Source organism: Oncorhynchus tshawytscha, linkage group LG25 (assembly GCF_018296145.1).
Source record: "Oncorhynchus tshawytscha isolate Ot180627B linkage group LG25, Otsh_v2.0, whole genome shotgun sequence".
NCBI lineage: Eukaryota > Metazoa > Chordata > Actinopteri > Salmoniformes > Salmonidae > Oncorhynchus > Oncorhynchus tshawytscha.
Genome location: NC_056453.1, coordinates 33,772,437 through 33,787,927, shown reverse-complemented (window position 1 = coordinate 33,787,927; position 15,491 = coordinate 33,772,437). Strand labels below are relative to the sequence as shown.

At 39.7% G+C, this 15,491-nt stretch overlaps 1 protein-coding gene and 1 long non-coding RNA gene across 4 annotated transcripts in view; both read right to left on the bottom strand.

The window, feature by feature from the left end:
• Positions 1 to 226: 226 nt before the first annotated feature.
• On the bottom strand, positions 227 to 11,633 carry LOC112236316. Of its 3 annotated transcripts, none has more exons than XR_002951209.1 (3): positions 11,588 to 11,633; positions 725 to 4,788; positions 227 to 523 (listed from the first exon to the last, which is right to left on the bottom strand). It is a non-coding gene; the product is annotated as an uncharacterized LOC112236316 (long non-coding RNA). The 3 variants fall into 3 exon arrangements; XR_002951208.1 differs by having other exon boundaries at positions 227 to 899; positions 1,149 to 4,788; XR_002951207.1 differs by having other exon boundaries at positions 227 to 4,788.
• Positions 11,634 to 12,599: 966 nt separating this feature from the next.
• Positions 12,600 to 15,491, bottom strand: part of LOC112236314 (KH domain-containing, RNA-binding, signal transduction-associated protein 2) — a 129,503-nt gene continuing 126,611 nt past the window's right edge. Inside the window, exon 9 of the mRNA XM_042306262.1 lies at positions 12,600 to 13,637. Coding sequence (XP_042162196.1) covers positions 13,543 to 13,637 — 95 coding nt within the window. The 3' untranslated portion in view covers positions 12,600 to 13,542. The remainder of the gene's footprint in view (positions 13,638 to 15,491) is intronic.

The following is a 15,491-nucleotide window of genomic DNA, read 5'->3' as shown; positions in this document are numbered from 1 at the left end:
AACCTGTCCGGGATTCAAGGTCGCAGTGCTGTGCTGCCGTTTGGTATAAAGCAGGACAATATATTGCAGTTTTGTTGTTGTTGCATATAGTTGCCAAGAGTGAGTTGACAATTAAGAGGCCATGTCAACGGTATTTGAACAATGAGGATATCAGTTTCAACAACAATACATACTGTATAACAAAAACAATTGCTCCTTGCAAATAAACATACAGAGGCTAATTCTGTTGGATAAAAAGTGATTTTAATGTAAATACACTAACATTGGCTGAATTATACATTTTGACCTATTGTGTTGATATCTGCCTTGAAATGGCACAGCACACTTTTAACTGCACAGTTTTAGTTTACCTACGAACTTCATTACATACGAACCTCATCACATACGAACCTCATTACATACAATGTCAGCATTTAAGTGAAAGCAAATGTAGAATTGATTTGTCCTGTTTGTCCCTTCGTTCAACACAGAAGAATGGCAGCAGAGGAAATACAATGCAGAAACAGCACGTATATTTCACTGCCTGTAGTGAGGGGAAATAGAAAGAAATATCTCAGGTTGAGCTACAGTTGAGTAAACATCTATTAGTTCTGCATGCTGTAATACATTTTTGGGGGCTTTTGTGTAGAAAATGAAATTATAGACAGGATGCTTTAGCAATGATCTGCTCTCTGGGATGAAAAAGGTAGGAGAGGTGATACTGGTGAAACTACAGTGTACTTACTATAGTACAACCCTGGTGAACGAGTGAAACCCTGGCGAACTGGGAAAACCCCGGTGAACTGGGAAAACCCCGGCGAACTGGGAAAACCCTGGCGAACCTGGAAAACCCCAGCGAACCGGGAATACCCCGGCGAACCTGGAAAACCCCGGCGAACCGGGAAAACCCCCTGGCGAACCTGGAAAACCCCGGCGAACCGAGAAAACCCCTGATGAACTGGGAAAACCTCTTATATTGCTTCAAGGGAAGAGTATAAGTTCCGCTCAAATTTTCAGCAATAACAAAATGAAAACTACCAATCAAAACTACAGTATAAGCATGCAATGCAATGAAAATGAAGGTTGTATGGAAACACAACAAACTATTATGACATGGCTAACTTAATCACAATGATAAAATACATGCATGATAAAGTGTAGGCATTCACCTGGCCAAGTTGACTTGTTGACATGGACAGGGAAGATGCTACACATCCACAGAACCATTTGCACATCTGAAAAACAGGCAAGAGACAAAGCTTGACAGTCTTCTTGATGGTGTTATTGTAGTCTTTGGATAAGTTAGAAAACATGGCTTTGTGGCTATTCTTTGCCATTTGAATTTGAAACTGCAATCAATTTGACACTGCAACAACTGAGTGCTGTAAGTTTGTGGATGTTCCTGAATAAATAAGACAGTTGTGGTGATGAGCAAAGGCTCACTGACTGCTGTCTGGTCTAGACACCTGTTCTCTTCTCCCCCTCGCCTCCCCATGCCAGTCAGCCAGTCTGTGAGGGCAGATGCTGGGAGACGAGAAGCAAGTACAGGGAGTGAATATTTAGTAAATAACCGACATGAAACAAAACAAGGACAGCGTTTGAACAGGGGGAACAAAAACGACATTAGTGCTGCAACAGGGGATGAAACTGAGGAAGAGACAGATATAGGGGAGGCAATCAATAAGTGATGGTCCAGGTGTGTCCAATGAAGCACTGATGTGTGTAACGATGATGACAGGTGTGGGTAATGATGGGCCGTCTGGTGCCAGAGAGCCCCAGAGAGGGGGAGCGGGAGCAGGTGTGACAGTAGCCCCCCTTCTAGGGGCGCCACCCGGCGTCCCACCTGGGACAGCCGAGGCATGGGAACCCAACCAGCCGGCTGAGGCGCGGGAGCCTGACGAGCCGGCTGAGGTGCGGGAGCCTGACGAGCCGGCTGAGGCGTGGGAGCCTGACGAGCCGGCTGAGGCGCGGGAGCTCGACGAACCGGCTGAGGAATGACGTGGGATGGGAGCCTGCCGAGCCAACCGAGGCAAGAAAACCTCTCGAGCCAGCTAAAGCATGGAAGCCTGACGAGCCAGCTGAGGCACCCCGGTTCCTTCGGGAGTGGCACTCGACGTCACCAAAAAAAAAGAATCTCCCTGATGTTGTGGTGTCAACATTCTGTGAGGACAGACACTGGGAGACGAGAAGCAAATACAGGGAGTGAATATTCAATAAATAACCAACATGAAACACAACAAGGGGGACAGGGGGAACAAGAACTACATTAATGCTGACATGGGGATGAAACTGAGGAATAGACAGATATAGGGGAGGCAAGCAATAAGTGATGGAGTCCAGGTGAGTCCAATGAAGCGCTGATGCGCGTAACAGTGGTGACAGGTGTGCGTAATGATGGCCCTCGAGCGCCAGAGAGGAGGAGCGTGAGCAGGCGTGACACAGTCAGTCACTTGGCAGTGGTTGGCATGAGACACTTCCTTGCGTGCTGAGCCTATGCAGACACCATCCTTGCCATGCAATCGACCCTGATGCCAAGCTCATTTGTGAACTGGCAGGACTGGGGAGCTGTACACCTCAATAGGTTCAACAACAGTAATTCCGTTTTCTTTCTCTATCATGGAAATGATCAGGGAAAACAAACAGTGATGGAAAATGAAACCATTTCATGCATGGCCTGGGTAATGCGCTCAGCTGAAAACTCAACAACTGGTGTTGCTTATTAACTTGTCTGAGTGAATGTTTCCCTGGTAATATCCACTACATCTGCTCCAAATAATCTCTCTCTGCATGCCAAAATGGTGGAGAACATCCATATGCGCATTTGAGTACAATCAGGGTTAACTGCAGTGTTACTATGGTATATACTGTACTGCATTTTAACATAATCATGCAGAATATAACATGGGTTTACTTATTTGACTTATTTTACTGTGGTTAGTCTTGGACTGAAAGACTTGCAAGTGTCTTTGATTCCTTCCCAAATCCCCAGGTTGACTCTGCCAAGCCAAGTGCATTATGTCATGTTTGTGTTTGTGTGGGGAAAACAAGCCAGTGCCAATGCACTACAAACAGATGGTGTCATTGTATATCACTGTCAAATGTTTTGATTCTGTCAGCTTCGATTAATATAATTCATCTTCAATCATAAAGTACACCCCTCCTTTGTTCTCCTGTGCCGTTAACTCCTTTCCACTACCAATGGGGGATAATGATCCATTTGAACATTACACACACTCAGAAAAGTCAATAATTATTAGATTCATTTGAGGGACTTTAAAGGAATTAACATGCCATATCTGACCTGGTGACTCATTGCATTGCACCTCGGTACAATTATTCAACATTGGTCAATTTATAGGCGTATTCAATAATTTTCTACACAAAATAAATTGTGATCTGAGAAGCCTTGAAGCACCTCGGCCTCTGACAATTGCATACATCACATTTAACCGAACAATGACTAATGCTATTGTCTTTGGGAATCCAGCTCTGGTAATGACTCATTGGTAATCTGTATGTGAGACGACTCTGAACAATGGCACACACTTTAAGAAATGTACACCAACATTCATAACAGGCTGGGGGATTTGAGCCCTTGGCTTGTGTCAAGCTGGCAACACGCTTGTTATGAAAATGGATCTGAGAGTGGCTTTTGGCATAGGCTACACGAATGGAACTGGCAGACGTCTTTCAGCCCAGCAACACAAATCAGTCCTTAGTCATAACGGCAAATAAACAAGCCACCATGCAAATCTGGTCTGGGGCACTCCTAACAGGCTGCACCTGCTGAGAGCCAAGTGGCTCAGGCTCAGGGAGAAGAAGATGGCTTTCAAAGTCAAGGGCAAAGAGGAGGCCAGCTGTTCACAAAGACAATTTCAAGCTTTGCTGTAATAGAACACAACATTAGGCAACCATGTCTTGTTGCCTGTGGACCAGACTTTGTATTCATGATTTACCCATTTTATACCCCAAAATTGACAAGACAAATTGATCAAGACAAATTGATTAAGATAAAATTGCAGACAGAGGGTATGATGAAAGAATTAAACTAAATGTTTGTTTGATTACAATCTACAAATGCCCCCCCCACAACCACACACACATACATACACAATTCATCATGAAAAAAAAAATACTATTTAGGGAGTTATTCAAAAGCCTTTCAAAGTGGCCCAATTGTCCTTCAGCAGTTGTCCTTCAGCAAATCTTTTGATGTTACAAGAGTGTGGAAAGATAGGGAGTAAATCCCTCTCTACAGGCTAAATGTAACGGTTTCAAAAGCTTTTCAAAATCAACAAAGAACCCACAACAGATGAATCAGTATCCTTTTACTGAAACCTGAATATGCATTTGATTGTATGTACATTACGATTTCCACTCTTACATGTACCTATTCAACCCCTAATTGCTGGGAGACACAACTGCTGTGACATATACAGCCTTTTATTTGTGTTATAAAGATGTTTTGTAGCCCACATACTTTTCAGATGTTGGATTGCAGCACAAATATAAGTTATGGTTCAGAGCAGAAAGCTAGAAGCACTGGCTTCCTCTCCTAATGGCTGATAGGGTTCATTAACAAAAGGCTGTGGCCATTCTTTGGCAACCCAACCCCTATAGTTTGTCGAAAGGTTTCTTTGTAACAGGTATGGAGGACAAAATGTATTAATTTTACAGCAGGCGTGCAAGAAAGCTTCCAGATACTTACCATGCTCATTTGCACAAGGCTAATTTCTGGTTGTGTCCAGCACTTCAGATGGGCGGAGGCACTCTGCGGTCCCCAGGGAAGAGTTTACTGTGTTTTCCTTACTGAGAGTTTTGAGAACAGGAAAGGAAACAGATGTGTAAATGGTATGGAAATATTAAAGGAAATAGAGAGAGGAAGAAGGGACATACGTAAGGAAATGTGGGAGACAAAGTGCTCAAGGCTTTTGTAAATGCAGCGATCTGAAATCTACTACTTCATGTGCTTCTTCAGAAGAGTGTTCATGTATCCCCTTGTGGTAATTGAGCAAATGTGCAATGGTGAATTCCCTTATGTGAATGAGAAAATGTGCAACAGTGAATTCCCTTATGGTGAATGAGCAAATGTGCAATGGTGAATTCCCTTATGGTGAATGAGCAAATGTGCAATGGTGAATTCCCTTATGGTGAATTCCCTTATGCTGAATTCCCTTATGGTGAATGAGCAAATGTTGCAATGGTGAATTCCCTTATGGTGAATGAGCAAATGTGCAATGGTGAATTCCCTTATGGTGAATTCCCTTATGGTGAATGAGCAAATGTGCAATGGTGAATTCCCTTATGGTGAATGAGCAAATGTTGCAATGGTGAATTCCCTTATGGTGAATGAGCAAATGTGCAATGGTGAATTCCCTTATGGTGAATGAGCAAATGAGCAATGGTGAATTCCCTTATGGTGAATGAGCAAATGAGCAATGGTGAATTCCCTTATGGTGAATGAGCAAATGAGCATTTCCCCGAATCCCTTGAACTAACATTAATTGACTTATGAATCTAGTCAACCAAAGGCATAATTTATGGATGACAGTGGCAGCCTCCTCTTCCTTGGGAGCTGCTGCAGCTCCTCATCAGCTGATTGGTCTGTTTTTTTATCCTGCCGTGTTAAAACTGAATTCAATTACAGGATCAGTAAGACACTTCTCTGGAACCGTGCTGCTCAACTAGAATCCTTTTAACACTCGATGAGGTGTTATATTTTCTATAAACAACGATTTGATCTCTTGCATTTTTTTTTTTTACTGGAACCTGAGATTAATCACAACTGTCTTTTATGAATTTGGCATCATACTGAAAATAATAAAGGATGTTAACTTATAGCCCAGATACATTAAGACATTTATAGCACAGTTTAGTGTTTCTTTATGGACTGTTTAAATTAAGCGAGCGTGTTTTCTGAGCCATGTTTTCACACAACTGTGTTATCTTGGCCAAAAAGAAAAGTCAATTATCCTCAAGGTTTTAGTAATCCAGGCCTGTGTGTAGCTCCTTCATTGACTAACATGGCACTCGACAGAGAAGACAAATTAGATGCTCAGGAAATGGCTTTGGGAGTGTGGCTGTGACAAGGCTTTACTAGAAGCGTGACTGCAAGAGGAAAATGTTTCCACCTGTACGACACTGATTAGAGCAGACTGCCAGTTTTATTTAGCAGACCCAAAGCCACGTGTATAGTACTGTATGTCAAACCTATCTGGTCCAAAATATATGTCCTATCCCTCTCTTGGCTCAATCAACTCCCAGCTTACAGGGAGCGCAGACGTTGTATTCAGCCCAACTCAGGGTTAAATGTCGTCATTAGTAGAGTCTGTTGTCTATTAAATATTTTGTTAAAATGGACTGACATTTCAATAAACATGCATTTGTGATAATAAATAGCAAGACTAGAGACCCAAGGGTTAACTAATCAAAATGGTCAAATGCATTTTTATTGCATTTCATTTATTCCATAATAATGAGAACTGATGTACAAGGATTTAAGGTAATCTAATCACTTATTATAGGTAATGCTCTATAAAGACACAAGTGTGCTACGTTGCCTTGCCCTCTACACCAAGCACTTGCCCGAAGCTACTGCAACATGCTTTAACAAAGTCTATGCAAGAGTAAATTATTCATGATCCTTCGCACCTGCAGTAATACGCATTTAAACCAGATGGATGTTACATATTGAAGGATCTCATTTTCAGAGTTGAAGCCATAGCAACAGCTGGTTCACATCTTAATAATCAGCTCTGCAGATGAGGTTTGGTATTAAATGAATGGCAAGTACAGTACTTTTGCAATCAATACATAGAGAATAGTTTGCAGGAGGTTTATCTAATATCTAATTCAGAAATGAATGAAAAATCTATTTAATGGCTAGTCCTTATCAAGATCAGTCTGCCCACTACGCCACCCCTGCTTCAGAAAGACAACAATGACAGGAAGCATCTGAGCTGGCCAGTGGCCACTCTCACTGCATCTCTTTAAATCTACAGGTAATGGACAAAATAATGGAAACACTAACACCTCAGTAAATGAGGATACAAAGGGATAGATTCTGTCAGATCTGCACTAGCCGACACCCGCATAGCAGTTGTTTTGGTGGTATCGCAGGTGAAACTGCATAAAAGCAGTCAAATCCACAAGTGGCACCCAGTATTATACCTAAAGCAGACATTGCCATTGGCTGCACAGTCTCATTAAGAGAAATCTAATACAGCCTTTTTTTACAAGTTTGAACACAGATGTAGGCTAGCCTAATCTACACCTCAATTAGGCTGATAGAAATCCTCATTATTTTGTTGAATGATTTTACATTTAAGTGTCATTATTTCTATATAGCAGACACGTTCTCATTCTGAATTTCTAACGTGAGTGGGACAGGTGTGGCTTCATGACAATGACCACACGAGTAGCAGCTCACCGATGTGACATTTCTAACGCAGTTCCACCTCCGACACTGCCAAAACACCAGCTATGTGGGTGTCGGCTATAGCGGGTTAATGCCTGTGCTGATTGGATCTAGGCCAAAGTATATGGAAAGCAGGTACTTCCACAAGGTATGGTTCATGATTTAATAAAGCAATTAACATCCCATCATGTTTGGGGTCATGAATAAAAATACTGGGCAGGCCATTATTTTGGCTATCATAGCTATGCCCCAAAATTATGACGACGCCCCCATCCACAGGGCACGAGTGGTCACTGAGTGGTTTGATGAGCATGAAAACGATGTAAACCACATGACACGGCAGTTTCAGTCACCAGATCTCAACCCAATTGAACACTTATGGGAGATTCCGGAGCAACACCCGAGACGGGGTTTTCCACCACCGTCAACAAAACACCAAATTATGGAATTTCTCATGGAAGAATGGTGTTGCGTCCCTCCAATAGAGTTGCGGACACTTGTAGAACCTATGCCAATGTGCATTGAAGCTGTTCTGGCTCATGGTGTCTCAACGCCTTATGAAGACACTTTATGTGAAGGTGTTTCCTTTATTTTGGCAGTTACCTGTACATTGTAAAAAAAAAAGATCCCAGCTCAGCCCTTAAGGCATTTAAGATTAACACATTTATACTTCATGTTCCTTGTATGACCTCAGGTAAGACATATAATGGGATCCTACTCCAGAAAGGTATGGAAAGTGTTATGGGTGTATTATGTGAGTCACCAGATGTTAATAAATCCACTGGCATGCTCTAAACTGCAGGGGATTTAAGCCAAGCCAGCTGTCCCTCAATACCGTGAAACCCCCCCAAAATAAAGTAGAGGTTTAACAGCATGGAATTAATTCGGATGGAATGTCAATCTCAATAATTACCTTGCGCTCACATAGATAAACACCATTCTGTTTTTTAATCTCTTTGTTTAAGGGAGATTTGATGATAGTGACGCCAATCATGAGGAAATTAATGGTGAACAGAGAGCAGTTTAGCCACATATTAATGCAGCGGTTTGAGGGCAGAGAATAACTCTATCCCAGCTATTTTAGGGTAGAGATGCCTACATCTCTATTGTTTATGTTTGTGGTCTAATCTAGATTGAGGGTAGCCTCGAATTTACCAGACTAATTACCGATGGGACCCTGTTTTAAAATAGGCAACCAGTAGGCTACCAAAAAAAAGTGACCTAAAAAAATCTTCCACAATTCCTATGCTTAGTTAAGTGTTCTCTCACTAAGGGATTTTCAAACTTTTCTTGACCAGGGAACCCCGCCCAGACAAACCGGAGACCCAGGGATCCCCAATCATTATGTTAGGAAAAAACAATATTATCATCAGGTGAATGATAATGGCAAGTAGAAGTAAACAACGTTATAAAATTAAGATATTTGGTAGACAGTTAGTTGGAAGAGGAAGTATGAACTAAATAGTTTATTACTGTAGCTCAAAATGTATCTTGGCGATGTAGAGAACATTTAGCAGTTTTGAAGCTCATTTCCAGCAATTCTACAGTTTGATGGAACAGAGAACATTTTGCAGTTTTAAAGCTCATTTCCTGCAATTCTACGCATTTTGTCATGGCTAATGCTGTGTTCCTCTTTATAACTTTATAACAAAATCAATGGGAATGTACAGTATGTGCCCTGAATGCCCATACATTTTTTGAGGGGAACTGTCTAGCTTTTATTTGATTGTTAGTTTTCAAGATGGTACTGTCAAGAATATATATGTAGTTCAATATAATGTCTGCATGCTTTCTATCTGGTTTTGGTCATTCAAGTTGACATTGAAAAAAAAATGTAATCCTGAAAATTACCATTTAGACGGCCCGCCTAAGAATTTTCTATATAGAACAAAACTGTAATTAGCTCCAATTACTGTAATTTCCTCCACATTAAAGGGATAGTCTGAGATCTTGCCCTTTATCTACTTCCCAGAGTCGAATGAACCGGAACAGCTAGCATGATAAGTGTTCATGTAGAATTCCAGTCATTGTGTTAAGCCTAACTGACATTGGCTCGGGAAACTAACTTCCTTCATACTGGAGGACGCAGAGACATAAAAATGGTATCCCACGATGGCTTTCTGATGCAGCTAGGGATATTCATGAAATAATACTTTTTCACATAAAAAAATCCCAAAAAATATTTTTTCAAAAAATATAAACATTTGTGGACCCCCTGCAGTATCTCTAGGGGTCTGCGGACCCCAGTTTGAAAACCCCTGGTCTAACTAGATATTACTATTTTACTTTACCATTAGATTTGCCTTGCTAAAATAGCGAAGAAGGATGCATAATTTTTTATTGAACTGTCAGACGTTCTCAGCATTGCAGTAGAAGGGATCCATTAGAGCAGAGATACTCCCCAAAGACTGGCATTCGTGTGCAATTAATCTGTACATTCTATCCAGCAAGACTGCATCCTTCAGCACAGACTTTACCTTCGAGCATGTATCTGCTGCTATGCATTTCTGTTGAGTATATGATTCATTGTATTGTGTTACTCAAACATGCAGTTCTTCTACTTGCTTGATTTGTAAACCAAGTCTATCATTTAAAAGAAAGGAAAAACATGTCCTCCATTTGAGGGTTTTTGTCAAGGGAATGCTATGGTACTTAGCAATCGAAACTGCAAATGTCCAACAGCAAGCTAGTCCTGTGTTTGCTAAGCATAATAACAGCAACCTATCTTGTTTTATTCAAATTGTAAAATGTTGTAGCTAAAAATGAACATTGTCATTGAGGTGTCATTACTATGGTAATGTTTATGGTAGATGTAATTTTTCTTTTGTTATGTTAATGTACCTTTTCATATTCTGAATGTGTGTGTATGTTAGTTTATGTTAATGTACAATGTCATGTTTTGAATGTGTGTATTTTGCTATATTTCCAAAGGTACACAATGCAATGAGCAAATGCATTAAGATGAAAATCCCTGCAAAGCATTGTGCACAGAACAACAAACAGGGTCACAATCTGCTTCCCCATCACATAATAGACAGATGGACCAGTCCCCTTCCAAGGAACAACAAGCTAGCGTTAGTATTCAGCACTGTTTACTTTGCACTATTGGAAATGTACATATTAATTGCTTTCTCCTTTTGTTGTGTTGAAGTAGCACTGCCCAGAACTCAATATCATGGTAGAATTAATCCTTTTAAGAAATCGGAGCAGCAACACCGAAGTTGCAGGTCTCTCAGGCTTGCTCTCTGTCTAACTAACATGTTTATTCTAGAGACAACTATCCTCTTCCCTTGGGCGAAGTGGGGACTGAAATAGGATGCTTGCCAAACAACTTCAAAGCTCTTTATCATGGCAAATTGCCTACTCATGCAACTACTGGACGCCAGAATACAATGTACTTTATATATCTTCCCTTATAACGGTAGTTTAGAAAATGAATTAATGGCTGTATTCATCAATCTAGCAAGAAGGCAATATTATAATAATGTAGTAGTGTTTCCCCTCCCTAGAAAGCTACGACCTTTGGCTTTCACCTGGAATTGGTTATTTATGTCTGAGAAAAAAAAACGTTTCAATGTATATGCTCTAGTACACAATACAAGTAAAACAAACCATATAGAAATATGATGATATCATAGTGAATTCATGACATGTGAATGAATCAGCCTTGTCATACTTTATAATATGTCTATATATAGTTTCAGTTTTAGGAACATCTAACCAAAAAATTTCACCTTCTTTATTACTTTACTCAAAATATCATGACATGAGTGAATGTCCAGGTGTGTGACATTTGTGAACATCTAAACATTTTGGCCATTTAAATCCTATCGACAATGGGAGATGTGCTGTGAAAATGATGCTTTTTCTTGGCTCTACTGTGCTTTGTGTCTAAATCAGGCTTCCACACAAAATTACTTCTTCACTTATTTTAGGTTTAAATGAATATTTAATTTGATTATTTATCGTACAGCTATAGAAGTTATATATTTCCATTCGAGAGGAAATCTGGGGATGTCTGTGTCTTAAACGAGTCGATCTGCTGAGCTGTTTTTCTAAGGACCATGTATTCTGAGTTACAAAACAGTGGGAAATGAATAAAATAAGTAATGTAAACATCTAATCAGTAATTACCAGTAAATCGAGTGCACAAAAAAATTGGGCACTGTAGTCTTAAGAGGTTCAACTTACCTCTCACACTCCCCTTATTGAACAGTTCACACAATATGTTACACCTGTAGGGGCAAAACAATGTGATTAAGATCGGACAAATCATTTCATACATTATCAAACATGATGAAATACAAATGTGTCAGACTATGGAAAATAGCAATTATTGGAACTACTTCCTGTTTGCATGCGATGCAACATTGTGGACTGTACACAGGATGTAAAGTCTACAGTATGTTACTGTCAAAAAAGTAAACCAATTCAGGGTAGGACAAACGCCATAGAAATATGACAATTTGATTTCAGAAGAACTACTGCATTGTTTTGTTTTCTGGTTACATGGTTGAAGTTTAGCTATTAATATTAGTTTTAGTGTCTTTTATGGATTGTTGTGTTATTTCTTCCTTTTGATCAGTCATTTTGAAGTCTCTAGTTAACATGAATTAGTGGTTTTAGAGTGTCTATGCTCTTATTTGGGGGTTAGGAGAGACAGGTTTACTTTTTTAAGTGTAAGTAACTTTTATAATCATTTATAATCGGCAAACGCAACATTATAGTTATTATTAGGGTTACCTGCTTAAGGTTAAGTCGTCCTTTGAGTCCCACGATCTACTCACTTAATAAGCCTTCAGAATTCAGATCTCTAAATGGCCTTCAGCAGAGGTGATATTTAAAAGCACTGGACATTACAGTACAAATGCAGCTTTCTAAGGTTGAATAACAAAAATGCAAAAGAGAGAGATAGCAGAGACACGGATGGATTGCTGATAAAAGACACGGCAATCTGAGTCCATCCCATTCATTCTGTCAGTGATGGCATAAGAGTGTGAATATCTACAATATTCACATACTGTATGTCGAGTACTGTATATGAGCCAAGTCCAAAAGGTTGAAGGCATTTAGACAATATTATGGTAGTATAGGGGGACTTTCTTACCTCTTTTATCGCCATATCATTCTCAGAGACATGCTAGTGCAAACAAGTCAATCAGAATTTGTGTTTAATAAGGTCAAACTTAGAAAATAGGTTAAAAATCCATTTATTAGTCTAAACATTATACATTTAATATGACTAACCAAGATTCAAGGAACAATTTATATCTTACTTTGAAATTATTTAACAAAAGATTCTTTATCGTGTTAATGCATGTTATCTATACTGTTGCACAGAAATTACGAAAGACAAGTCTGGGAAAGTCTCGAAATGTCATTTTTTGTGGACTTTCTGTATAAAAAACAACAACATTTTTAGCAATGACCTGAAACCAAGCAGGCATTTAGTGCTAGAAACAAGTACTTCAAATGTTTCTGTTTTTACCCAAAAGTTTCAGCTTTATTAACAAATTATGGAAAAACAAATTTACCAATTTATGGCCACCTATTTAGAGAAGCTTACACATGGTGCTTTATGGTCTTTTTAATATACGTTTTTAGTTACAAATACAAGTTAAACACAGAACAGAGCACTTGTAGTAAGCTACAAACATAGCTGATTGCTTTCAACCCCAACACAAAACATTTAAATTAGTTTTACAAGATCAAATTCTAACATCATAACAAATATTTAAAAAATAATTTATAAACTTGGTTAACTTCACTCAATAGTAGCATCCTATTGTCACCCTGATGAAATCAAAGTTCACTAAGGGGTATCATGAAGCATCAAGTTCTGTGACAACTTCATGCTTTTCTTTTCTGAGGGACAAACAATTATGGACAACCAAGAACAACGTTACAATGTAGCTTATTGAAACACAAGTGTCTCTCTTTTGTTTTCTCTGCTCGTTGTTCTAAAAAAAGAGCCCACGTTATCAAGAAACTCATAGAGACACTGTGTGAAAGGTTAAGGGTCATCTACTGTAGCTATGTGCTTCCTTTGTGGACAAATCCTGAGGGAGGAGAATGTAAAAAAAAAAAAAAAAAAAAAAACAATCGTAAGGTTGTCTTATGTCGGAGGTCACAGATGTGTAGCACCTTCAATATCTACCATAGGGATGTTCTCGGTAGCCCCCTCGTGAGAGCCTTGTTGTTGGGGCTTTGAGTGTCGGACGGGTTGTAGTCCACTCCTCTTCTGCAAGAGGTAGAGTTCAGACAACATTACATAGTAAGATAAGAACCCAAACCAAGGTAAAAGTAAGGAACTACTATAATATTTTTTTGGTACACTAAAGACAAACTCCAGTAGGTCAAAACAAACTAAGGGTTCAATCCAACCGGTCTGAGCAAAGTTTTGTTTCCTACTGGCTGTATCTGCTACGTGTTTAATTGTGACCGGAAGTTTTGTTTCCTACTGGCTGTATCTGCTATGTGTTTAATTGTGACCGGACGTTTTGTTTCCTACTGGCTGTATCTGCTACGTGTTTAATTGTGACCGGAAGTTTTGTTTCCTACTGGCTGTATCTGCTATGTGTTTAATTGTGACCGGAAGTTTTGTTTCCTACTGGCTGTATCTGCTACGTGTTTAATTGTGACCGTGAAGTTTTGTTTCCTACTGGCTGTATCTGCTATGTGTTTAATTGTGACCGGAAGTTTTGTTTCCTACTGGCTGTATCTGCTACGTGTTTAATTGTGACTGGAAGTTTTGTTTCCTACTGGCTGTATCTGCTACGTGTTTAATTGTGACCGGAAGTTTTGTTTCCTACTGGCTGTATCTGCTACGTGTTTAATTGTGACCGGAAGTTTTGTTTCCTACTGGCTGTATCTGCTACGTGTTTAATTGTGACCGGAAGTTTTGTTTCCTACTGGCTGTATCTGCTATGTGTTTAATTGTGACCGGAATTTTGTTTCCTACTGGCTGTATCTGCTACGTGTTTAATTGTGACCGGAAGTTTTGTTTCCTACTGGCTGTATCTGCTATGTGTTTAATTGTGACCGGAAGTTTTGTTTCCTACTGGCTGTATCTGCTACGTGTTTAATTGTGACCGTGAAGTTTTGTTTCCTACTGGCTGTATCTGCTATGTGTTTAATTGTGACCGGAAGTTTTGTTTCCTACTGGCTGTATCTGCTTTTGTTTCCTACGTGTTTAATTGTGACTGGAAGTTTTGTTTCCTACTGGCTGTATCTGCTACGTGTTTAATTGTGACTGGAAGTTTTGTTTCCTACTGGCTGTATCTGCTACGTGTTTAATTGTGACTTTGAAGTTTTGTTTCCTACTGGCTGTATCTGCTACGTGTTTAATTGTGACTGGAAGTTTTGTTTCCTACTGGCTGTATCTGCTACGTGTTTAATTGTGACCGGAAGTTTTGTTTCCTACTGGCTGTATCTGCTACGTGTTTAATTGTGACCGGAAGTTTTGTTTCCTACTGGCTGTATCTGCTACGTGTTTAATTGTGACTGTAAGTTTTGTTTCCTACTGGCTGTATCTGCTACGTGTTTAATTGTGACTGTAAGTTTTGTTTCCTACTGGCTGTATCTGCCTACGTGTTTAATTGTGACTGGAAGTTTTGTTTCCTACTGGCTGTATCTGCTACGTGTTTAATTGTGACCGGAAGTTTTGTTTCCTACTGGCTGTATCTGCTATGTGTTTAATTGTGACTGTAAGTTTTGTTTCCTACTGGCTGTATCTGCTACGTGTTTAATTGTGACTGTAAGTTTTGTTTCCTACTGGCTGTATCTGCTACGTGTTTAATTGTGACTGGAAGTTTTGTTTCCTACTGGCTGTATCTGCTACGTGTTTAATTGTGACCGGAAGTTTTGTTTCCTACTGGCTGTATCTGCTACGTGTTTAATTGTGACTGGAAGTTTTGTTTCCTACTGGCTGTATCTGCTACGTGTTTAATTGTGACCGGAAGTTTTGTTTCCTAAAGTGTAAGTAATAAAGCAGCTTGGACATTCCCCTGTAGAAACTGGCCTTGGTCTATGACCAACACAATTATTCCCTCCAAAGACTTGCTTCGCTTCGTGCTCACTGTTCTTTCCACTTGAA